This window comes from Rhinopithecus roxellana, chromosome 2 (genome assembly GCF_007565055.1).
Source record: "Rhinopithecus roxellana isolate Shanxi Qingling chromosome 2, ASM756505v1, whole genome shotgun sequence".
Classification (NCBI taxonomy): Eukaryota; Metazoa; Chordata; class Mammalia; order Primates; family Cercopithecidae; genus Rhinopithecus; species Rhinopithecus roxellana.
In genome coordinates, this window is record NC_044550.1 from 45,762,207 (window position 1) to 45,789,518 (window position 27,312).

Below are 27,312 nucleotides of genomic sequence, written 5' to 3' on the forward strand. Positions count from 1 at the left end.
TTTAAATTGTCATATAATGACTTCACTTTTTCTCAAATCATATTTGGAGTCTATAGGTATGCCTGTTAGTAACCCTGCACCCACATAAAAGTTGTATTTTCAATACTAGATAAAAGAGTATTTTGCAAAAAAAAAAAAAAAAGCGAGGTTTTCGCCACTGGTGGTGTAGCTACAGCAATGACTTCATGAGTTTCCTTTTCTTATTTTACAGTGGTCCTTATGCTGGATTAATTTCTCTTGAAGTGATGGGCAACTGCAGCTGCAGGCTTCAATCTTCCATACATATCAAGCAATTCAACATTTTCTTGTAATGTCATGACTTTTCTTCTTGGGAGCATTTCTAGCATCACTAGTGGCTTTTTGTATGGGTCCCATGCTATTATTCAGGGACAATATTGTGCTCAACACAATAAAAAAAGTGAGACAGTGAGAGATCACTTTTTACTGTAGTACACAATTTACAGGCCTGTGGAACTGCTCACATGGAGATGATTAGCATCACCCAGGGTTTCAAGCAGATACTCACAGCACTTGAATTCACTGCAATAGCAAGAGGAGGTAGCTACAAAATTTTTACAGTAATATAGTATGTCCTACAGTTAATTGTATGCAGTTGTGATTTAATACTGCATCTTTATGTTTGTTTATATTTCTCTCAATTTCAAATGGTACCATGTATAATCTGAAAGTATATATATATGTTTTTAATAAATCTTAATTTTTTAGAATAGTTTTGTGTATACTTTATGGTAGGAAATGATAAAGAGGCTACTAGTATCTACATATATTTTATACATTCAGAACAAACTCAACTTTTTCTTAAAATTTTCAGTATGTCTAGGCTATGTGGTTTGTCTGTGAGGTTTTTTGAAATTGTTGCTCATATTAGAAAAAATTTAAATATAAGTAAACCCACACAGTTCAAGCCTGTGTTGTTCAAGGGTCAACTCTGTATATTATGAGCTACACATCGATGTCTATTGTATTTAATAACTTTAGTTTTGTTTTTATGTCTGAGAGTTAATGCCTTTTTATCAATTCTAGAGCTGTTTGCATGAGTGATTGAAAATGAGAACATTTGTAGCCATCGTTTAATAGCTAGCAGTTTGGTTCCTTATGATAGGATAAATAAAAATCCAGGGATTGGATTTTTAATATGTATGCAAATTTTATTTTATTGCGATCATTTAATTAGAAGTATTTTTTAATAAGCTTTTTCTTACCTGTTTCCTCCACCATTGGGGGTGGGAGGCAGCAGATAACAGAAGGCTCGTTAGAGGAAATGATACTTAATCTGACATCAGAAAGGTGAATGAGATTTATCTGAATAAGGTTGGGTGTAAAGATATTGAATGTGGAAGGTAGGTTGTATCATTATAATAAATGTTTACTCATTAACAATGTACCCAAATAAGAGGTACCAAATAAGTTTTGGATCTAAGAGAATTATTTATAGTTAAGGAGAGAATTAAAATAGGCCAATAAATAGAGTTAATTTGGGGGCTATTTCATGTAATGTATTGAGTATGCTTTTATTCTTGAAAATCTGTTTCTATAAATGTAGTAAACTGAACTTTATGCATTTCACAAAGCTCGATATTTATCCTTCAGATGATTTTTTTCTGTTCATTCACTGCTTGGGCCATTGCATTAAAATTTTTTTAAAATACTTGCAACATTACTTAGAGTAGAAATCTGTTTAATTATTGAGCACTATTATGTGCTAGACACAGTGTGATTTGTACCATGATAGGTGAAGGACAGGGTGCTATGAGAGCCCATGAGCAAAGTCACCTAATGCTATCTTGGTTGGGTACCCGGTGAGAAAAGTCCTAATGGAGGAAGGGATATTTAAGCTGATACCTAAAAGGTGAATAAGATTTATTTAGGCAAGAATAACAATGTTGGAGGTGGGAGTTGAGCTTGCAGAGCAAATTTCAGATAAAGAGTAATGTATTTGAATGTGTGTGTTGAAGAATCTATGACTAATGATAGCTGTAGTAAAAGCCATCACTTACTGAATGTTAATTATCATATTATGCCACTGTTTGAGTCAGTTTACATGTATTAACATCTTTAATCTTTGTAGCAACCATATAAAAGAACTGTTATTATTATTCCACTTTCATAAATTGATTATTACTGTTCTTTATGAGTAATATACAGTTCTCTCTTTGTTTCCTTATTAGGTCTGAATTTTGGGACTTTGGTATTATTTTATTTTGGTTTCAGTGACCCAGAAGTGGTCTGTAGGCACATTTAGTAAAAAGACAAAAAACATTATTATGGCATTTTCGCTTGTCATTGAAAAGAATAGTATATTAAAATATGGTATTTATGGATGATCAAACCTAGGACTATTAAAACTTAATTTCCATTTTATAACAAATGGAAGGGATAATGAAGAAGGTAATCAATACTGTGAAAAATAGTCAGACAAATCCAGATTGTGGCACAGTCTAAAAGATAACTGGCCTGGACCTTTCAAAAAAGTCAGTATCATAAAAAAGAAAAGAATAGAGAGATTCTGGATTAAACTGCTCTGAAAGAGAGAGACATGACAACCAATGAAATATATTGCATGAATTTTGAATGGATCTCAGATTTTAAAAAAACTCTACAAGATATATGGAAATAGCTGGAAAATTTGAACATGTATCGACTAAGTATGACATCATGAAATATTAATTTTCTTAGATATAATAATGATATTGTGATATGTTGGAAAAAGTCCTTATTCTAAGAATGTGCATGCTGAAGTATTTAGGGGTGAAATTTCATTTTTGGGAAAATTACAATGTAATAAAAAAATTTCTGTACATTTTTACCTTTTACTAGATCATTAATGGGATTCCTAAGTATTAAACATTTATGAAATGCTTAAATTTAACTTATCTTTTTATCTGATAGAAAAATGTTAGATAGAAAATATCAGATAAAAAGATAAGTTAAATTTAAGCATTTCATAAATGTTTTCTATATAATGTTTATTACCATATGACTTGTTGACATTTAAAAAAAATCTATGCTTATTCCCATCCTGAACTAAAATGTCAGTTATTTGAGGACTGAGGCTTTCTGTTATTCACTGCTTAATTCATAGCACAAAGGATAGTATCTGGCATATAGTAGGCAATAGTCAGTATTTGTTGAGTGAACTAATAAATAGGGATAACCAATCTCAACCAACCTTACCATTTCTATGTAATTCGTAATATCTTTAATATTTTTTATTAGTTTTAGTATTGTTACTGGAAAAGATAATTGATTGTTTTTTATGTTTCAGGGAAGTTGGGAAAAAAGAATTTTGAAGAGTTTAAATAGTATGTGCACTGAACTGAGTATCCCACTGGCACGAAAGGTACTTTTAAACATTTTTCTGTTTAAGTATTTCATTGTGAATCAAATACGAGAAAGTATCATGAAGTTATATAACTGTTAGGCACATTTATTTATTTATTTATTTAGAGACAGAGTCTTGCTCTGTCACCCAGGCTGGAGTGCAGTGGCGCGATCTCAGCTCACTGCAACCTCTGCCTCCTGGGTTCAAGCAATTCTCCTGCCTCAGCCTCCCAAGTAACTAGGACTACAGGCACGTGCCACCACGCCCAACTAATTTTTTTGTATTTTTGGTAGAGACGGGGTTTCACAGTGTTAGTCAGGAGGGTCTCGATCTCCTGACCTCATGATCCGCCCACCTTGGCCTCCCAAAGTGCTGGGATTACAGATGTGAGCCATTGCGCCTGGCCTATTTATTTATTTTTACTAGTATATCAACTTCGTTTGAAATAAAAATCTGTAAAAGGCCAATTATGTGGGTACATTCTATATAGATTTCTATTTCATGTGCTATAATTATTACTGTAACAAACCTGTGTCTTTGCAAATAAATATAAATATGAATCTGTAGTATAGATGAGTTAGGATTTGGCTGTAGAGATTAGCAATATGCTTTAAATGTTTTAATTACCTTTAGTCTCCTTACTTTTTGGCTAATTAGCACAATAGCCATATTTCTTGAATCACAGATAGAGTTCAGGCATACTGTGATCTTGTAACAGGCAATACGGTACCATCTTTCGGTATTAACATAGGAAACAAAAAGGATAATTTGTCTTCTCTCTGTAGAACTGGAATTCTATTTAGATCTAATATTCAACACTTACGTTACTCTGAGCATTGAGGAGAAAAGATGAGAAAGAAAAGAAAAAACACTTGAGGGATGTTTTGTATTCTTTGTAGCTGCTCACAAGTAGGAGAGACCCAGTTTCCCTTTACTTCATTCTCCCTACCTGCTATTTATTCCCTGTTGTTGGACGGGATGTAGTGGGTATACTTTGAATAATATCCAAGGAAAAATTACTGAAGGCACCAGAAGGATGGTATTTAAAAAGGATACATTTATATTAAAAACTGTCTAAATATGTAGTATTGTATAATATACTGCCTTTCATATAGGAAGATAATGCTAGTAACTCTTAGTCACACTCTCTTGGCCAGTCCCCCTTATGATGCTTTTCTGAGTCTGCTGGATGGGGGTAAGAGATGTAGTATGTGGCTGGGGAGCAGTTTTTCTTTGTGAAATGTACTGGCCAGTACAGATCACTTACCTTCTTTTATTGGACTCATTAGCACCATGTTCTAACTAGGCCATTTAGACTAGATATAACATAATAGTTAAATAATAATTTAAATGCAGTTACCCCCCAAATTCGACATGTTTAATGAAATTATTTATCCTGTTATTGTAGTTTATGTAAGCTTTTAAGTAAGTTATTGATTCTTATTTTTAGTTATATTGCTAGACTTCAAAAATGAAATGAAACCAGTTTTAAATTACCTTTTCCAGAGGCCAGTTGAAGAACAGAAAGAACTTCTTAATAAATGGAATGAAATGGGAACTGATGAACCAGGTATGTGAACAATTTTTTCTGAATGTAGTAGTGGAAAAAGATTGCCTTCTTAACTGTGGATGCAAAATAACATAATTAACGATTCTTTTGTGAAGATGTTAATTTTCCTTCTCATTAATTTTCTGTCTTCTGGAAAACCAGAATTAGACTGGCCTATTCAAACTCCCAGACACCAGATGCAACTAATAAATACAGACATCAGGAGCAGCTTTTTGCTTGTTTGTTTGTGTTTTTAGAGACAGGGTCTTGCTCTGTTACCTGTGCTGGAGTGCAGTAGCCTGATCACAGCTCCCTTTAACCTGAAACTCCTGGGCTCAGAGGGTCCTTTCAGCTCAGTCTCCTGAGTAGCAAAGACTACAGGCATGTACGCACCACCATGCCTGGCTAATTTTTTTATTTTTTTGTAGAGATGGGGTTTTGCTATGTTGCCCTGGCTCTCTCTGTTGAACTCCTGGCTTCAAGTAATCCTCTGATCCTCCCACCAGAGCCTCCCAAAGTGCTGGGATTACAGGTGTGAGCTACTGTGCCTGGCCTTATTTATCCTTTTTTAAAGCAGCGTTTAAAAACATTTTTATAAAATAATAAATTGTCCAGTGGATTTTTGAGATTCTTGTCTTTTAATTAAGGTAAATATTGCACAAGCTTAATTATATTGGGTTGTTAAAAATAGGATAAATAGTGAAAAATACGTTTGAAGACTTTAAAATGTTTTAAAGAATTTATTTTTGTTCATTTTAATATTTAAAATGTAGTCAATTTTATAAATGTAAAATGAATAACAACTATACTTCATTTACTATGATAGATGCCTGTAATTGTATAGACAGACATGTACATAACCCCTCCTCCCCCTTCTTTACCACTGCTAAAATACATGTAGGGCACTAGGTAAGATATAAATACCATAATAGAGTTATTATGTATAGTTATTTGAGTTCAAAAGGGGGAATAGTTTAATACAACTAGAGGAATTCACTAAGAATGCATTGTTTGTATTTTAAGTACATTGAAAATTCTCATATAGAACCTTTATGTTACATTGACCTTGTTTGGCCAATTCAGTTATAAATAATTACGATCTGTGAATAGGATGCTCTTAATTTCTTCCAGAATATGTCATCTAGGATGGGAAGGGCAGAAATTGTCTTTTCATTTTAGTGTTCTCTGTACTTAATGCAGTGTATGACAAATAATTGATTCTCAAGAAATGTTTGAATTAATCTATCTGTATGATAACATATGAAAGAATGATTACATTTATTTAATAAGACTTCATATCTTATTAGCTGAAATTTTGTTTATAATCTATCTTATTCTAGATTTAAGCCTTTTCAGACCTGTTTATGCACCTAAGGATTTTCTTGAGGTAGGTTCTATTGGATAAATACACATATATTAATGAACGAATAATGTGAATAAATGATGATGTAAAAATATATCAAGGCAGAGGGATTAGGATGTAAAAAGCCCCAGAGTCATTGAAACAGTGGAATGACATGATCAAATCTGTGTTTGAAAATTACTGTTAGAAAATATATTGGAATATGGAAAGATTAGCATGGGGTAAATCAGTTAGGATAATTTTGATTAAAAAATAGTGACTATAGGAAGTGGGTTCCAAGATGACCAAATATGAACAGCTCCAGTCTGTAGCTCCCAGCATAATCAACACAGAAGATGGGTGATTCCTGCATTTCCAACTGAGGTACCTGGTTCATCTCACTGGGACTGGTTGGCAAGTGGATGCAGCCCATGGAGGGTGAGCCAAAGCTGGGGGGGCATCGCCTCACCTGGGAAGCACAAGGAGTTGGGGGATTTCCTTTTCTGAGCCAAGGGAAAAAAGAATTTCCTTTTCTGAGCCATGACAGACTGTACCGGGAAAATCGGGACACTGCCAACTGAACACTGCGCTTTTCCAACAGTCTTAGCAAACGGCACACCAGGAGATCATATCCTGTGCTTGGCTCAGCAGGTCCCACGCCCATGGACCCTTGCTCACTACTAGTCTGAGATCGAACTACGAAGTGGCAAGCCTGGCTAGGGGAGGGGCATCTGCCATTGCTGAGGCTTGAGTAGGTAAACAAAGTGGCAGGTGGCTTGAATTGGGTGGAGCCCACCACAGCTCAACGAGGACTGCCTGCCTCTGTAGACTTCACCTGTCGGGGCAGGGCATAGCTGAATAAAAGGCAGCAGAAACTTCTGCAGACTTAAACGTCCCTGTGTGACAGCTCTGAAGAGAGCAGTGATTCTCTCAGCACAGTGTTTGAGCTCTGAGAACAGACAGACTGCCTCCTCAAGTGGGTCCCTGACCCCTGTGTGGCCTAACTTGGAGACATCTCCCAGTAGGGGCTGACTGACACCTCATACAGCCTGGTACCCCTCTGAGACAAAGCTTCCAGAGGAAGGATCAGGCAGCAATATTTGCTGTTCTGCACTATTTGCTGTTCAACAGCCTCTGCTGGTGAAACCCAGGCAAACAGGGTCTGGAGTGGACCTCCAGCAAACTCCAACAAACCTGCAGCTGAGGGACCTGACTGTTAGAAGGAAAATTAACAAACAGAAAGGAATAGCATCAACATCGACAAAAAGGACATCCACACCAAAACCCCATCTATAGGTCATCATCATCAGAGACCAAAGGTAGATAAAACCACAAACATGGGGAGAAACCAGAGCAGAAAAGCTGAAAATTCTAAAAACCAGAGTGCCCCTTCTGCTCCAAAGGATCGCAGCTCCTTGCCAGCAATGGAACAAAGCAGGATGGAAAATGACTTTGACAAGTTGACAGAAGTAGGCTTCAGAAAGTCGATAATAACAAACTTCTCCAAGCTAAAGGAGGATGTCCGGACCCATCACAAGGAAGCTTAAAACCTTGAAAAAAGATTAGACGAATGGCTAACTAGAATGAACAGTGTAGGGAAGACCTTAAATGACCTGATGGAGCTGAAAACCATGGCATGAGAACTACGTGATGCATGCATAAGCTTCAGTAGCCGATCTGGTCAAGTGGAAGAAAGGGTATGAGTGATTGAAGATCAAATGAATGAAATGAAGTGAGAAGTTTAGAGAAAAAAGAGTAAAAAGAAATGAACAAAGCCTCCAAGAAATATGGGACTATGTGAAAAGACCAAATCTACGTTTGATTGGTGTACCTGAAAGTGACAGGGAGAATGGAACCAAGCTGGAAAACACTCTTCAGGATATTATCCAGGAGAACTTACCACACTAGCAAGGCAGGCCAACATTCAAATTCAGGAAATACAGAGAACACCACAAAGATACTCCTCGAGAGGAGCAACCCCAAGACATGTAATTGTCAATTAACAAAGGTTGAAATGAAAGAAAAAATGCTAAAGGCAGCCAGAGAGAAAGGTCAGGTTACCCACAAAGGGAAACCCATCAGACTAACAGTGATCTCTCAGCAGAAACCCTACAAGCCAGAAGAGAGTAGGGACCAATATTCAACATTCTTAAGGAAAAGAATTTTCACCCAGAATTTCATGTCCAGCCAAACTAAGCTTCATAAGTGAAGGAGAAATAAAATCCTTTGTAGACAAGCAAATGCTGAGAGATTTTGTCACCACCAGGCCTGCCTTACAAGAGCTCCTGAAGGAAGCACTAAATATGGAAAGGAACAACCGGTACCAGCCACTGCAAAAACATGCCAAATTGTAAAGACCATTGATGCTAGGAAGAAACTGCATCAACTAATAGGCAAAATAACCAGCTAACATCATATTGACAGGATCAAATTCACACATAACAGTATTAACTTTAAATGTAAATGGGCTAAATGCACCAATTAAAAGACACGGACTGGCAAATTGGAAAAAGAGTCAAGACCCATCAATGTGCTGTAATTCAGGAGACCCGTCTCACATGCAGAGATGCACATAGGCTCAAAATAAAGGAATGGAGGAAGATCTACCAAGCAAATGAAAAGCAAAAAAAAAAAAAACAACAAAACAAAACAACAACAAAAAAAACCAGGGGTTGCAATCCTAGTCTCTGATAAAACAGACTTTAAGCAAACAAAGATCAAAAGAGATAAGGCTATTACATAATGGTAAAGGGTTTAATTCAACAAGAAGAGCTAAGTATCCTAAATATATATGCACCCAATACAGGAGCACCCAGATTCAAAAAGCAAGTCCTGAGAGACCTAAAAAGAGACTTAGACTCCCACACAATAATAATGGGAGGCTTTACCACCCCACTGTCAATATTAGACAGATCAACGAGACAGAAGATTAACAAGAATATCCAGGACCTGAACTCAGCTCTGCACCAAGCAGACCTAATAGACATCTACAGAACCCTCCACTCCAAATCAACAGAATACATTCTTCTCAGCACCACATGGCACTTATTTCAAAATTGACCACATAATTGGAGTAAAGTACTCCTCAGCAAATGTAAAAAAACAGGAATCACAACAAACTGTCTCTCAGACCACAGTGCAATCAAATTAGAACTCAGGATTAAGAAACTCACTCAAAACCACACAACTACATGGAAACTGAACAACTTGCTTCTGAATGACTACTGGGTAAATAACGAAATGAAGGCAGATATAAAGATGTTCTTTGAAACCAATGAGAACAAAGACACAATGTACCAGAATCTGTGGGACACATTTAAAGCAGTGTGTAGAGAGAAATTTATAGCACTAAGTGCCCACAAGAAAAAACAGGAAAGATCTAAAATCGACATCCTAACATCACAATTAAAAGAACTAGAGAAGCAAGAGCAAACACATTCAAAAGCTAGCAGAAGGCAAGAAATAACTAAGATCAGAGCAGAACTGAAGGAGATAGAGACACAAAAACCCTTCAAAAAATCAATGAATGCAGGAGCTGATTTTTCGAAAAGATCAACAAAATTGATAGACCACTAGCAAGACTAATAAAGAAGAAAAGAGAGAAGAATCAAATAGATGCAATAAAAAAAGATAAAGGGGATATCACCACCGTTCCCACAGAAATACAAACTACCATCAGAAAATACTGTAAACACCTCTACACAAACTAGAAAATCTAGAAGAAATGGATAAATTCCTGGACACATACGCCCTCCCAAGACTAAACCAGGAAGAAGTTGAATTGCTGGATAGACTGAAATTGAGGCAATAATTAATAGCCTACCAACCAATAAAAAGTCCAGGACCAGACGGATTCACAGCCAAATTCTACCAGAGGTACAAAGAGGAGCTGGTACCATTCCTTCAGAAACTATTCCAGTCAATAGAAAAAGAAGGAATCCTCCCTAGCTCATTTTATGAGGCCAGCATCATCCTGATACCAAAGCCTGGCAGAGACACAACAAAAAAAAGAGAATTTTAGACCAATATCCCTGATGAACATTGTTGCGAAAATCCTCAATAAAATACTGGCAAAGCGAATCCAGGAGCACATCAAAAAGCTTATCCACCAAGATCAAGTTGGTTTCATCCCTGGAATGCAAGACTGGTTCAACATATGCAAATCAATATACATAATCCATCACATAAACAGAACCAAAGACAAAAACCACATGATTACCTCAATAGATGCAGAAAAGGCCTTCAACAAAATTCAACAGCCCTTCATGCTAAAAACTCTCAGTAAACTAGGTATTGATGGAAGATATCTTAAAATAATAAGAGCTATTTATGACAGACCCACAGTCAGTATCATACTGAATGGGCAAAAACTGGAAACACTCCATTTGAAAACTGGCACAAGAGAGGGATGCCCTCTCTCATCACTGCTATTCAACGTAGTATTGGAAGTTCTGGCCTGGGCAATCAGGCAAGAGAAAGAAATAAAGGATATTCAGTTAGGAAAAGAGGAAGTGAAACTGTCCCTGTTTGCAGATGACCCGATTGTATATTTAGAAAACCCCATTGTCTCAGCCCAAAATCTCCTTAATCTGATAAGCAACTTCAGCAAAGTCTCAGGATACAAAATCAATGTGCAAAAATCACAAGCATTCTCATACACCAATAACAGACAAACAGAGCCAAATCATGAATGAACTCCCATTCACAATTGCTTCAAAGAGAATAAAATACCTAGGAACACAACTTACAAGGGATGTGAAAGACCTCTTCAAGGAGAACTACAAACCACTGTTCAGTGAAATAAGAGGACACAAACAAATGGAAGAACATACCGTGCTCATGGATAGGAAGAATCAATATCGTGAAAATCGCCATACTCTCCAAGGTCATTTATAGATTCAGTGCCGTCCCCATCAAGCTACTAATGACTTTCTTCACAGAATTGGAAAAAACGACTTTAAAGTTCATATGGAACTAAAAAAGAGCCCGCATTGCCAAGACAACCATAAGTCAAAAGAACAAAGCTGGAGACATCATGCTTCTTAACTTCAAACTATACTCCAAGACTGCAGTAACCAAAACAGCATGGTATTGGTACCAAAACAGAGATGTAGACCAATGGAACAGAACAGAGACCTCAGAAATAACACCACGCATCTATAACCATCTGATCTTTGACAAGCCTGACAAAAACAAGAAATGGGGAAAGGATTCCCTATTTAATAAATGATGCTGGGAAAACTGGCTGGCCATATGTAGAAAGCTGAAACTGGAACCCTTCCTTACACCTTCTGCAAAAATTAATTCAAGATGGATTAAAGACTTAAATGTTAGACCTAAAACCATAAAAACTGTAGAAGAAAACCTGGGTAATACCATTCAGGACATAAGCATGGGCAAGGACTTCATGACTAAAACACCAAAGGCAATGGCAAAAAAAGCCAAAATAGACAAATGGGATCTAATTAAACTAAAGAGCTTCTGCCTAGCAAAAGAAACTACCATCAGAGTGAACAGGCAACCTACAGAATGGGAGAAAATTTTTGCAATCTGCTCATCTGACAAAGGGCTAATATCCAGAACCTACAAAGAACTCAAACAAATATACAAGAAAAAAAACAAATAACCCCATCAAAAAGTAGGCAAAAGATACGAACAGACACTTCTCAAAAGAAGACATTTATACAGCCAACAGACACATGAAAAAATGCTCATCATCACTCGCCGTCAGAGAAATGCAGATCAAAACCACAATGAGATACCATCTCACACCAGTTAGAGTGGCAATCATTAAAAAGTCAGGAAGCAACAGGTGCTGGAGAGGATGTGGAGAAATAGGAACACTTTTACACTGTTGGTGGGAGTATAAACTAAACCATTGTGGAAGACAGTGTGGCGATTCCTCAAGGATCTAGAACTAGAAATACAATTTGCCCCAGTGATCCCATTACTGGGTATATACCCAAAGGATTATAAATCATGCTGCTATAAAGACACATGCACACGTATGTTTATTGCGGCACTATTCACAATAGCAAAGACTTGGAATCAACCCAAATGTCCATCAGTGACAGACTGGATTAAGAAAATGTGGCACATATACACCATGGAATACTATGCAGCCATAGAAAAGGATGAGATCATGTCCTTTGCAGGGGCATGGATGAAACTGGAAACCATCATTCTGAGCAAACTATCCCAAGAACAGAAAACCAAACACCACATGTTTTCACTTATAGATGGGAACTGAACAATGAGAACACTTGGACACAGGGTGGGGATCATCACACACTGGGGCCTGTCATGGGGTAGGGGGACGGGGGAGGGATAGCATTAGGAGAAATACCTAATGTAAATGACGCAATAATGGGTGCAGCAAACCAACACAGCACATGTATACATATGTAACAAACCTGCACATTGTGCACATGTACCCTAGAACTTAAAGTATAATTAAAAAAAAAAAACAATAAAAGTAAAATAATGAAAAAAAAATAGTGACTGTACATCACATAGCCTGTTGCCTTGCACATATACATACTCAGGAAATCTTTTTCTTTTTTATTCCCCTCCCTGTTCTAGTAGTCCAGAAGACATCATGAGTGTCTGAATTAAGAGAACAACACTGGAAATGGAAAGAATTTGACAGATTTGAAGGAAATTTTAAGGATGATTTGAGAACTGATCTGATATGGGGTCTATGAGAAAAAGAAAAGATAATGATCACCTTCAAGTATCTAGGTTGCGTAATTGGCTAGAAGTTACTTGAGGTGAGATAGAGGATACAGGAGGCGGAACAGGGCTGTTAGTGAACGTGATAAGCTTAGTTAAGTTTCAGAGGCATATCAAATATTCAAGTGGAACTCTTCAGTAGACGATTGGAACTCATTATTTTAATTCACACGTTTGATTTCACTCTTTCTCTTGGACTTTACACGTAATCCTATTAGGTTTACCTTTGAAATATATCTAGAATACATCCAGTTTTTGTCACCACCACTGCTACATCCAAGCTTCCCAACTGGTCTTCCTACTTCTACCTTTGCCCACCTAGAATCTTTTCTTAGCACAGCTTCTGGAGGAAGGCCTTTAAATGCAATTCAGAATAAGCCACTCTTCTGCTATCCAGTGGCTTCCCATCTCATTCTACTTATTAAATAAAAGCCAAAGTCATGACAGTGACCTAAAATACCCCATTTGATTTGATATCCCATTACCTGTCTGAGTTCATCTCCGGTTACTGTCCTGATTGGTCTTACTCCAGCTACTTTAGCCTCCTTGCTTATCCCTGGCTTCCTCCTAGCTGAGTGTCTTTGCTCTTTGTTTTATCTGCTGGCAAAGATTTTTCCCTAAATGTCTACCTGCATGCTCCCTCACTACTCATGTCTTTGCTTAAATATCACCTTCTCAGTAGAAGTTTCACTAGCTCTTCTGCTTGGAACTCCTTATACCCTTTCCAGCTTTGTTTTTCTCCATAGCATCTATCATGTGTATAACATACTATTGATTAATTTTGCTTATTGCTTGCCCTTTTCCATTACAAAGGAAGCTCCACAGGGGCAAGATCTTTTCATTCTGCTTTGTTCCCTGCTTCAACAGTCACACAGGGTCAAATAATTGACAACACTCACAGGGCTTCTCAGGGTACACCCACATGTGGCTTTCTTTCAGCAAGAGAAAGAATGAACCTGCAAACACAAAGAGATCCACATTTCCAACTGAGCTCTCAGGGCCCTTTCAGGATACATGTGAGACACCTTGGTCTAGAGAGCCAAGAGAGAAGTTTTTTGAGGGGTTGTTTCTGCAACTGATTATATCAGATGCAATTTGCCAATCTACATTTTCAGTAAACCATGTAAATAAACACATGTAGAATGCCTCCAGGTTAGTTTTGGTCATTAAATAGCATATTACAACTGACTAGTTAGTACATGTCACTGCATCTTGGCCAAGGGTCACTACCAGACTTCCAGGTATTCCTGGAGAGTAGCATAACACTACCACAAGTCAGCTGTAAGTTAATCCTGTCCTTGACTGCACTGTCCCCAAGTAGAACAGTGCTTAACACAATCTGCTCAATATTTACTGAATGAGTGAATAAATGAATCAATGAATGAATGTTTCGCATTTTATCTCTTTATGTTTGCTATTTATTTTTATCTCTTTACATCTGCTAAAGTAAAACTTGGTTAGAAATTATTTTAGAACTTTTGGAATTATAAACAGTTTACTTTTAATGTTAGACAGTTTAGTAAAAAGCTGCCTTTATGATGATGGCTTTATTTCTCTTAGCCTACTAAAAGTTTCTCCCAAACACTTCCCTTTTCTAGCACTTAAAAGCTGAAACTTTATGTAATTTTTATATGGTTATTCTTAACTATGTTTTCTACTTAATAGCTCATAACATTCTGTTTTTTTGAGGACAGTTCCTTAATTGATCCTTTTATTACTCATGCTGAGATCCTTTTGAAATTCACAAATATTATAAGTAATTATTTCCTTAATTACAGTTTCTACATGTCTAATATTTTTATTTTTCTGTTATTCATGTATTTACAGTATCTTCTCCATTTTCTATCTTTTATGTTTGTCAGTTTACCTTGTAGTATGATTCCTTATTTATGTAATTAGGCTAAAATTGTACTGTTAGGTAATTAGGCTAAAATTATAGATTCTTTGTTACTTTTTTTATTTTTTAAAACAAATACTATTGATATTTTTAGTTTCAATACAGTGTTTGCAATTTTAGGAAACTTTTTTGGTATTATAGCACATATTTTATCAGCTGTTAGCTATCAGTTCATTAATGTCTTCCTCAAATATGATAACGTTTCTGTCATCATAATCTCCTCCACTAGATTCTTAATGGTTTTTTCTCTCTCAAGAGTTTTACTTAAAAACATTTTTTAAAATTATTATGATTGTTTCTTGAAAAATGCATGTTGTTAGAACAATAAGAAAGCATATGTAACTATACATAAGAATAAAATTTGAAATAAAATAACATACAATGTTATTGCATAGCAATAACTACTATACTTTTAAAATAATATTGTGAACATTTTTCATGTCATTACCCATATTAATTGAGGCATATTATACTGTATTTTATTGTATGAATTAAACATACTTTATTTAAATAATTCCTTCTGATGGGTTATTTGTTTCATATTTTTCTAATCTAAGCACTATTTCACTAACATTATTTCTGTACGATCCTAGCAAACATATTTATTTTCCTTAGAATCATATTCTATATTTATACTTATAGAAGTAAGATTCCTACTTTAAATGATATATCAGTAATAAGTTGGCTTTTATCTGCTTTTTTTTTTTTTTTTGAGATGGAGTCTTGCTGTGTTGTCCAGGCTGGAGTGCAGTGGCACGATCTTGGTTCACTGCAATCTTCCCCTCCCAGGTTCAAGCAATTCTGCTGCCTCAGCCTCCCGAGTAGCTGGGACTACAGGTGCACACTGCCACGCCCAGCTAATTTTTTGTATTTTAGTAGAGATGGGATCTCACCATTGTTGCCCAGGCTGGTTGTGAGCTCCTGAGCTCAGGCAATCTGCCCGCCTTGGCCTCCCACAGTGCTGGGAGTACAGGCATGAGCCACTGCGCCTGGCTACTTATTTTGGGAAATTCTATAAATGACCTTTTTTTTTTTTTTTTTTTTTTTTTTTGAGACGGTGTCTCGCTCTGTTGCCTAGGCTGGAGTGCAGTGGCTGGATCTCAGCTCACTGCAAGCTCCGCCTCCCGAGTTTACGCCATTCTCCTGCCTCAGCCTCCCGAGTAGCTGGGTCTACAGGCGCCTGCCACCTTGCCCGGCTAGTTTTTTGTATTTTTAGTAGAGACAGGGTTTCACCGTGTTAGCCAAGATGGTCTCGATCTCCTGACCTCATGATCCGCCCGTCTCGGCCTCCCAAAGTGCTGGGATTACAGGCTTGAGCCACCGTGCCCGGCCTATAAATGACCTTTTTTTAAGCTCTGCTTTTCAATTTTTTTTCCTTGTGAGTTTGGTTTAGAGGAGATGCCCTGCAATCTTTGTTACTATTATTATTTATTTATTTTTATTTTACTTTAAGTTCTGAAGTACATGTGTAGAATGTGCAGTTTTGGCCGGGCGCGGTGGCTCAAGCCTGTAATCCCAGCACTTTGGGAGGCCGAGACGGGCGGATCACGAGGTCAGGAGATCAAGACCATCCTGGCTAACCCGGTGAAACCCCGTCTCTACTAAAAAATACAAAAAACTAGCCGGGCGAGGTGGCGGGCGCCTGTAGTCCCAGCTACTCGGGAGGCTGAGGCAGGAGAATGGCGTAAACCCGGGAGGCGGAGCTTGCAGTGAGCTGAGATCCGGCCACTGCACTCAGCCCGGGAGACAGAGCGAGACTCCGTCTCAAAAAAAAAAAAAAAAAAAAAAAAAAAAAAAAAAAAGAATGTGCAGTTTTGTTACGTAGATATACACGTGCCATAGTGGTTTGCTGCACCCATCAACCCGTCACCTGCATTAGGTGTTTGTCGTAATGCTGTCCCTCCCCTTGCCTCTGACCCACTGACGGGCCCTGGTGTGTGATGTTTTCCTCCCTGTGTCCATGTGTTCTCATTGTTCAACTCTCACTTATGAGTGAGAACATGCAGTATTTGGTTTTCTGTTCTTGTGAGAGTTTGCTGAGAATAATGGTTTCCAGCTTTATCCAGGTCCCTGCAAAGGATGTGAACTCATCCTTTTTTATGGCTATGTAGTATTCCATGGCATATGTGTGCCACGTTTTCTTCATCCAGTCTATCATTGATGAACATTTGGGTTGGTTCCAAGTCTTTGCTATTGTGAATAGTGCCTCAGTAAACATACATGTGCATGTGTCTTTATAGCAGAATGATTTATAATCCTTTGGATATATACCCAGTAATGGAATGGCTGGGTCAGAGGGTATTTCTAGTTCTAGATCCTTGAGGAATCGCCACAATGTCTTCCACAATGGTTAAACTAGTTTACACTCCCACCAACGGTATAAAAGCGTTCTGTTTCTCCACATCCTCTCCAGCATCTGTTGTTTCCTGACTTTTTAATGATCACCATTCTAACTGCTATGAGATGGTATCTCATTGTGGTTTTGATTTGTATTTCTCTAATGACCAGTGATCATGAGCATTTTTTCATATGTTTGTTGACTGCATAAATGTCTTCTTTTGAGAAGTGTCTGTTCATATCCTTTGCCCACTTTTTGATGGGGTTATTTGTTTTTTTCTTGTAAACATGTTTAAGTTCTTTGTAGATTCTGGATATTAGTCCTTTGTCAGATGCATAGATTGCAAAATTTTCTCCCATTCTGTAAGTTGTCTGTTCACTCTGACGATAGTTTCTTTTACTGTGCAAAAGCTCTTTAGTTTAATTAGGTCCCATTTGTCAATTTTGGCTTTTTTTGCCATTGCTTTTTTTGCTTTTGGTGTTTTAGACATGAAGTCTTTGCCCATGCCTATGTCCTGAATGGTATTGCCCAGGTTTTCTTCTAGGATTCTTATAGTTTTAGGTCTAACGTTTAAGTCTTTAATCCGTCTTGAGTTTATTTTTGTATAAGGTGTAAGGAAGAGGTCCGGTTTAAGTTTTCTGCATATGGCTAGCCAGTTTTCCCAGCACCATTTATTAAATAGGGAATCTTTTCCCCATTGCTTGTTTGTATCAAGTTTGTCAAAGATCAGATGGTTGTAGATGTGTGGTGTTTTTTCTGTGGCCTCTGTTCTGTTCCATTGGTCTATATATCTGTTTTGGTACCAGTACCATGCTGTTTTGGTTACTGTAGTCTTGTAGTATAGTTTGAAGTTAGGAAGCATGATACCTCCAGCTTTGTTATTTTTCCTTAGGATTGTCTTGATTATGCGGGCTCTTTTTTGGTTCCATATGAAGTTTAAAGTAGTTTTTTTCTGATTCCATGAAGAAAGTCAGTGGTAGCTTTGGGATAGCATTGAATCTATAAATTACTTTGGGCAGTATGGTCGTTTTCATGATATTGATTCTTCCTATCCATGAGCATGAATGTTTTTCCATTTGTTGTGTCCTCTCTTATTTCCTTGAGCAGTGGTTTGTAGTTCTCCTTAAAGAGGTCCTTCACATCCCTTGTAAGTTGGATTCCTAGGTATTTTATTCTCTTAGTAGCAATTGTGAATGGGAGTTCAATTATTTGGCTCTCTGTCTGTTACTGGTGTAAGGAATGCTTGTGATTTTTGCACATTGATTTTATATCCTGAGACTTTGCTGAAGTTGCTTATCAGCTTAAGGAGATTTTGGGCTGAGACAATGGGGTTTTCTAAATATACAATCATGTCATCTGCAAACAGACAATTTGACTTCCACTCTTCCTACTTGAATACCCTTCATTTCTTTCTCTTGCCTGATTGCCCTAGCCAGAACTTCCAATATTATGTTGAATAGGAGTGGTGAGAGAGATGCCCTGCAATCTTACTTCATCATCTTTCTACAAATATTGTCAATATCTGTTTTTAAATGTGTTAGAATTGATTCTAAAATTTTTGCTGATAAATATTACAATCAAGCAAGATTTCTTTCTTGTCACCTTCTCTGGTAAAGTGTTATAATCAAGCAATTTTTGTTTTTTCTAACCACCAAAAAGTTTTTATTTTTAACTAAATTCTTAACTCTGTAGAGTTTTATATTGTAGATCATTTATTGGAATATTAAAACTATCCTAATTAAAGTATATTTATGGCATTATATTTTAACATTTCAATATGCTTTTATACTATTTTAGAATGTAATTAAAGTATGTGCATCACCCAAATAGTAATTAATTTTGTGGTGATACACAAAGAATATCCCTGCTAATTTTATAAGTGTAAACATCCTATAAAGAAACTAACCAATTTTGTTGGATTTGTTTTTAAAGGTATTAATTAATCTTCGCAACCCAAATTATGAAAACGGTGATTCTCTTAGTTTCAGGACTCATTTGGGTTTAATTCAAGTTCCACTGAAAGTAAAAGACATCCCTGAATTGGTAAGTATAGAAACTTAAAAATAAATTAACATCATTTAGAAGATAATTAGAAAAATGTTTTTATACAGCATGTATGTAAAGCAATAGGGTAATCTCATTAAACAAATTAATAAAGTGACATTTATTCTTTTATTGCAAATATGTATATAGAGAGAGCAAGCTGCTTTGCTAATAGGACTAAAAATGAGTTTGTATTGACCTATAAATGCTTTTGCTTATTTTGTATTTTAATAAGTAGCATAGATTTATGAGACAGCTTGTTGGGATTCAGTTGCCCGGTGGATGGTTATAAAACTAATTGAGATAAATTGTGAGTTTTATAAAATTATTTTTAAGAAAGTACACTTTATTTAATTTCACAAACTTTTGTGGAGCTTATAACAAGATGAGGCACTTAGGGAGATGGAGAACATAAGAATTAATTAGAGAGTGACTTTGCTCTGGAGACCATAATATTCTTGTGAGGAAGCTCATTTTAAAATGAAAAGTAGGGAGATTTCCTGATGATGGAATTAAGAAATTGGCATAGAAATATAAATATTGTCTTTGGTGAAACTAGGAAGCCACTTATAACTCTGGTCATTAATGTATTAAGATAGAGCACTGATGATAAATGACTTAAACAGGGGAGAAGAATATCAAACCTAAATGTCCCTAGAAGATAGACAGTATGAATGAGATTAAAGTATATTTATGGCATTATAGTTTTTCCCAATCATCCGTTTATTATCTTTCAGCTCCAAATTCTCCTTTTTGCTCTGCTTTATCATGCTGGAGCTAGACCCTATAAACATTTACCCTTTGCAAGCAGGCCTGATGTTAGGCTTTGTCAATAGAAGGTTCTAGAGGGACACTGCAAGGCCATAGAAGGAGGAAGCGGCTTCCATTTCTAGCTCCTGTGTGTAGGAGTCAGCAGATTGGGATGCAGGAGGCTCAATAACACTCACCTTGGTAGTCCTCAATAGTCCAGCTCTAACCTGCTCCTTGACAAGTTTTTCCACCACCCCTAGTCTGCGTTTGTGTGGCAGCTACACTACCTCTCTACAGAGGTATGAATCTCAGCCTTCAGCACCAGGAGACCCTTTTCTAAGTTCTTAGTTTCTTTTTTGTTTACTTTCCTTTAACCTAGAAGTCATAGTTGCTTTCTGCATTTGCTTCTTCTGTTTTTCCCTGTTCACATTTGTGGTATGACCCTTTCCTGACTAGACACTGACTGATGCAAGAAGCAAGATGATTTTCTCCATAGAACCTTAGAAATGTTCAAGAATTGGAGGTACCACATGTCACAGAAAACCATGGTGAGCCACAGGGCTGAAAATGGAGATTGTGTGAAAGTCTGAATCAGGAGAAGTTAGTCCCCCAGATTTCCATCACCATGCATACTCAGATGACTCCTCCTCCCCCGCAGAAGACCAGAGGTGTATTCACTAGAGATACACATGCAGAAAAACTGTGCACTCGGAGACCTCAGACATAGAGCAGGACAGGAATGAGCTATTGAAAACAGCGATTAAGTGCAAGTCTGCTGAATGGTGAGACTAATACTCTCATTCTTACCACCACTACCCTACCTTCCCCACCCTCCACCTTCTTTTTCCTCACCCTCAACCAACTCTAGAATGCCAGAGAAAAGACTAACAGGGATTCAGAGAACCCTTACAAAAAAGAGGTTGGCTAGATATTAAATTGCCTCACAATGAAGCCTACTGCATTCTGTGCCTGACCCTTGCCGACAGAGCTTCCAATCAGTTTTTTATTGCCTCGTTTCTAAATAGGAATGACCAACCTAGAAACCCCAGACTTTTGAATTCTTCCAGTATGAGAGACAGGACCAAACTAAAGCAAAACCAAACAGCAACAACAATAACAAAACCCAAATAGCCAAATTAGGGAATGACTACTAATAGGCATTTCAGGTTCTGATTTACATTCATACTCACAGGATATAATAGACGATAACCTGGTACCAGGTTCACTTAAATTTGTGGGTGAAACAGGACAGAAAACAGCATGACAGTATACTAGCATGCCATTAGCAGGTTCATCATCACGGAGAGTCCTTATAGCCATGCAAATGCTACTTCCCAACCCTCACAATGAAGGTATGCAACTGGAAATGACAAGTCACATAGGCACAACATAGGGAAGTCTCATACACCATAGGAATAATTTCTTGTAATGCACATAAGCATAGCTTCTAAGCCCTCCCAAGAGACACCACACAGGTGGCTAAGGCCTGTGTTTTCCAGTCAGTTTTTGTACTCTACTCACAGTTTTCCATTTCAGTTGTCGTTTACCAGTCAAAGATCATGTTTTCAGTAAATAACATTGCTTAGCAATATAGTGGGGGTGTTTCTCTTAGAATTTTTGTGTGTGTGTGTGTGATTCAGTACATTTTCAGGGCAACAGTGATGGGAGAAGGTAAACACAATGTCATCTTCAAATGGACATATTAACCATTTATTCCCAAAAGGAGACTTTAATGAAACCGTTAAGATTCTCAGTAAGATAAGATATTACTTGAAACAAGAACAGAATTTCATTAATGCAAGAAAACACTTGAGAATGAAAAGGAGGTTTTTGGATTAAGAATATAGTATGCCAAAAAATACATATCGATAGATGAGTTGAAAACAAAGCTGAGGAAATCTTTATCAGAAGATGAAGCAAAAAACCAAAGAAATGAAAAATAGGAGCGAAAAGATTTCTTAAATTACAAGATCAATCTACAAAGATTAACATCTGGCCAAAAGGAGTTCCAGAAAAGGGAAACAGAGGGAACATAATTAAGTTTATAAGAATTTAAGAAAGATGTGAATCTCCAGTGAAAAGGCTTACCAAGTACCCAGTGACATGAATGAAAGAAGATCCACACCAAGACACTTGAAAATGAGAAAACTGAAATGTTTTTATAAAAGAAAAGCAGAGTATATACAGTGTCAGGAATCAGAGTGGCATCTTACTCTCAGCAACAACACTGGAAGCCAGAAGACTTTGAAGTAATGTCTTTAAAAACCTGAGTGATTTCAAGCCTGGAATTCTATATGTAACCAACAGTCAATCAAATGTTAAGATGGAGTAAACATTTTCTGATGTACTGATCTAAAATATTTACTGTTATTTAGGGAGCTCTTGGTAGAAGTACTTCAAACAAGGTCATAAACAAGAAGCAAAATATGGGACCCAGAAAGCAGGATCCCAACCAAAGAGAAGGAGAATTTCCAGAAATGAGAGTGAAGAGAAGTTCCAGGACAAAGGCTGTACAACTGGACTGAAACACAACAATCCTAGGTTGGAGCAGGAGGTTGGAAGGTTCCAGGAGGGATGCCTGCAAGAAAAACACCAAAAGTGCAGATGATCTCACAGGCTTGACTACATGCGAAATTATATTAAGGAGGGTCTTTTCAGAGTTGTTATGGGTTTAGGAAAAAGAGGTAAATGATTAGAGAAAATTGTATAAGTGAAAAATTAGTTTAATTATGAACAGTGTGGAAAAAAGTATAAGAATGAAAACATTGATAAGTACAACATGCCTCACCAGTGAAATATTTACATAGTAACAATAATGCAAAACTCTCAATATGGATTTAATTAAGAATTAATGATGACTGAAGGGTGGAAATAGAATGTGCATGAGCTAAAATCCTCATTTTCCATATAAAATCAATAGATGATATCTGAAACTGCCACATGTAGAGGCAGTTTCATGTGAAGATTAGGTGATGACACTCTGAAGCCAGCCAACTTGAAGGAGTTTGCTAGGTAAAAAAGCAGGGAAAGGATAATTTAGACAAAATTTCAGCTTATGTGTGAATGAGACTACTGTGTATTCTATCTGAAGAGACCCTAAACTGATGCGAATGCATTCTTAGCTATTGGAGAACCAAAAGCTTGTGGCTAATTTTCAAGAAATTGTGGGTGTATGATTAAGAGTGTAGTTAGTCCTTTTATTCCTCAGTCATTATGGATAGTTGTCCCTGCCTTGCCTATATCATGTAGCCTGGCAATATAATGATTCTGACTCCAGGATGCATGGTTTATCTGTGACCCTAGTCTGCCTGTACAAGTATTGAACTTGGTGAGGCTCAGTGAGTCCTGTGATCCTATAATGGATAGCCCTTAGACCTAATTACAATGTTATGTAGACACATACATATTAAACAGAAATTCCTTATAACTGAGATTTATTAATTTTAAAGTGTAGTTGTGACAAATTCCTATTTACTAATTTGGTTATGTGGAGGCAGCTGGTTAGGACTAGAGCTAAGTAGTGTGGTTCAATATTTATTGAACCCCTTTGCTATGTCAGGCCCTGTGCCAGGTAGTGAAGCAGAGTGCAAATGTGTATAAGAGACAGTGCTTGTCTTCCAAGAGCTGCAGGCTAGTGGAGAGGTGGGCAGTAAAAATACAATTTTAATATGATGTGATTATGTGCTTGGTTGATAAAGGTTAATATATATGCGTAGAAAGTTGCTTATATCAGCCTGGAATATCAAGGGAGGCTTCTCTGAAGATAAGATACCTGGGGTGAGTTTTGAAGGAAATCTGAGATTAGGGTCCATGTCTGCTGACACTGAGTTAAAAATAGTCCAGGGCAATGAAGTAGGAAATGGATGTTCAGAGTTCTGTTTATGCTTTTTAACATGTCCTAGCCTAAGTAAAACTCTCCATTTTAATTACAGGACCTAATATTAAAGCATTTATTGGGTATAAGTCCCTTTTGTAGTATGAAGATTAAGGTTATTAAAAAAAAAGAAATACAAATGATTTCAGTTACAGAAGAGTACCTTAAAATAAATGGAAAACAATGGTTGAAAATGGAAGAATAACAAATTTTTACCTCTTCAGTCATTACAAATTGGTAACATAAGATGCAGTACTTTTTTTTTTTTTTTTTTTTTTTTTTTTGCAGTTGCAAGATTTAATAGAGTGAAAGCAGAGCTGTCATACAATGGGAGGGGACCCAAAAGGGGTTGCCCACTCCCAGCTCGAATGCCTGGGTTTATCTCCCGATCATTTTCCCTCCCCCTGTGCTCTCATGCAATATATGACTTGACAATACTTTACCTCCTGCTTTTAGCCTAAGTTGTATTTTAGTGAGCCCTCTTTACTACCTGATTGGTCGGGTGTGAGCTGAGTTACAAGCCCTGTGTTTAAAGTTGGGTGCATTCACCTTCTCAGCTGGGCTTAGGAATTCTTAGTCGGGCTAGGAAATCCAGCTAGTCTTGTCTCTCAGTACCCCCTCTCAACAGGAAAACCCGAGTGCTAATGGGGAGGTTGACCGATGACCGCTCTAACTGCTTCCTGCTGAATTGGGGCATAGTGGGGTCATGCAGTTGCGATTTCCTCGGGAGGGGTGCCTTCGATGTCATTAACGTCAGAGCATGGGCTAGCAGGCCGGTCCTGGGGTCCGCGGTAGATCTTAGTCATGGACAAGATGCAGTACTTTTTAAAGTGTAGATAAAGTTTAAAAATCGAAATATAGTAGTAGTTATTTAAAATCTATACAAAAATGAAATGTGTATATGTGTATGTTAGGCTGAATAACTGTCTTGTAAAGGACATTAATAAATCACTAACTTAAGTAATAATAGATAATTAGTAAGGATTAAAACTAATTCCATTTTTTAAAGGACAAGGAAGTATGGGTTTAGCAATTAGAATAGTAACAAAATACTGAGGCAAATATTAATAGAAATATTTAATTACTTAGAGCATAAAAATGTGAATAATGTGAGGTTTTTATGTATTTAAAAAATACCAGACAAACATTATTATTTTCCCTAGACATTACTAGATAAGTAGAGGAAGTCTGGAGAATAAATCTGATTTATCTTTATTTTAGCAGAGCACTTGATGGTCCAATTGTACTTAAAAATTAATTTAAGTTGTTTTGGATATTTGCAGTGTTTAGTTGATTAAGATCTGAGTGAGGAACAGTACCATAGAAAGCACAAATACAGGATCATAGTGGTAATTTTAGACAATGATTTTAGAAGATAAAATTGGTAAGTGATACGCATACTGAGTGTTTGTTTGTGTGTGTGTGTGTGTTTCAGGAAAGGTTTAAAGTTAGTTTTTTACTGAAAGGATAATTATCATTCCTTATCTTACTGAGTAGTCTGTTACCTAAAAAGGCAAAATCAAGAACTGTTTTTGGAAAACAGTTATTTTAAACAATGGCAGCACTCGTTGGTCAAAAGGCAAGAAGTAAAACTTTTATTAGGTAGGAAAAATTAGGAGAAAGAAAAATGTTGCTAATGGCTCTCCATTTGGATAAATATTATATGTTTGTGTCTTTCCCATTGTATATTTATATTTCCTAAATGCTTATATCTTTTCTATTTGTGATTATTTCATATGAAAATAATAAACATTATATAGTAATCACTGGTTATTCTGTTCCTTAATTTTGGACTAATGCATTATTATTTAGATGCTTAATATGTCCTTTTCTTTTTTAGGTATTTGAATAAAGCAAAGCCTCATTTCACATTGTGATTTTTATTTAAGCTAATGTTTAGGCAAAGGTGATCTTTTAACAATGTGCAGTAAAGTCTGAGATCTATGTCAATTCTACATATGTTATTTTTCAGAAAGAATGCTTTGTGGAACTTGGCTTAAATATAGGACAACTGGGTATAGATGATTCTACACAAGTGCCTCCTGGTTGGTATTTTTCCAGTTAATTCAATTAATGATAAATGAGAGTGAGCCTAAGGTTTATATTGCTATTTCCAAGTTAATTTAGCAGGTTTTTTTAATATCTGAAAACTAAGCGTGCTTTTGCCTCTCCTTGGCTACTGTTATATATTGAATAGAATCCTGTATGTTGTAAGTATTAGAGTTCAACTAAATTTTGTCTTTTTATTTGATCTTTAAAATGATTTTGAAAAGTCATATATAAGTTATTTTTGTTGTCAGAATTTTATTTGATCTTTAAAATGATTTTGAAAAGACATATATAAGTTATTTTTGTTGTCAGAATCTTTAGTGGCAACATCATTTCCTGGCCAACAGTACCTGTTTTTACTTTTGTATGACCAAGTTAAGTGAACACTGACGTCTACCTTGAGTCATCTTAGGCTTTAAAAATAGTATCTTTTAAACCTTAATAATCCAAGCAGTTTTCCTAACTTTTCCCTTTTTGTGCATAAATTCAGTGTATATTTTATTAAATACTACATTGGTATTTAGCTATAATAAAAGCGAAGTAAAAATTTACTTAAAGTATGGGAGCCTTGTATTGTAGTGGAAATAATACTAGATAGGGGTTAGGAGACTCTTCTGGTCTTTCCTCTGCCACTGGCTAACTGTGTAATTTGCACAAGTCACTATACATCTTTGGACTTGTTTCTTCCTCTATAAAATAAGTTGGCTCTTACTACTATTATAATAGCAATATTACATAATTATTACTATTATTATTACTATATAATCAGAAATAACCATTGAGCACATACTATATGTTGCATCTATATTGTCTCATTTTAACCTCTCAGCAACTCTGTAAGGTATCTATTTTCATTTTAAATACTTTATTAATGTATAATGCACATAGAGGAATACATATATAATAAGAGGACAGCTTAATGCATTTTTACAAATTGAATACACCTATTAAAATACCCAGAACACTAAACAGAAGCCCTCCTCCTACCCTTTTTCAATCTTTAATCCCCATTGCAAAGATAACTACCATTCTGATTTCTGGCAGCACAGATTAGTTTTTCAAATTCTTGAACTTCATATGAATAAAAGCATACAGTATGTCTCTGTGATGTTTGACTTCTTTTGTTCAAATTATATTTGTGACATTTGGCCATATTGTTACATGTGTTTATAGATCATTTGCTTCCCAGTGTTCCACTGGATGCATATACCACACATTTATTTATCTATTCTACGGTTGGTAAAAATTTGGGAAGTTTCAAGTTTGGGGATAGTACAAATAAGGCTACTATTATCATTCTAATATGTGTTTTTTGGTGAACGTATCTATATTCTTCTGTGGAGTATATACCTGGGAGTGTATTTGCTAGGTCCTAGAAATATTCATTCATTCATT

At 36.4% G+C, this 27,312-nt stretch overlaps 1 protein-coding gene across 2 annotated transcripts in view; it reads left to right on the forward strand.

Annotated features, from left to right (window-relative positions):
- TBC1D19 (TBC1 domain family member 19) overlaps window positions 1-27,312 on the forward strand; it is a 174,860-nt gene that overhangs the window by 51,403 nt on the left and 96,145 nt on the right. For both annotated transcript variants that reach the window (XM_010368898.2, XM_030925828.1), the window contains 5 exons: window positions 3,287-3,361; window positions 4,850-4,913; window positions 6,233-6,279; window positions 19,134-19,244; window positions 25,841-25,913. In XM_010368898.2, coding sequence (XP_010367200.1) covers window positions 3,287-3,361; window positions 4,850-4,913; window positions 6,233-6,279; window positions 19,134-19,244; window positions 25,841-25,913 — 370 coding nt within the window. The remainder of the gene's footprint in view (window positions 1-3,286; window positions 3,362-4,849; window positions 4,914-6,232; window positions 6,280-19,133; window positions 19,245-25,840; window positions 25,914-27,312) is intronic.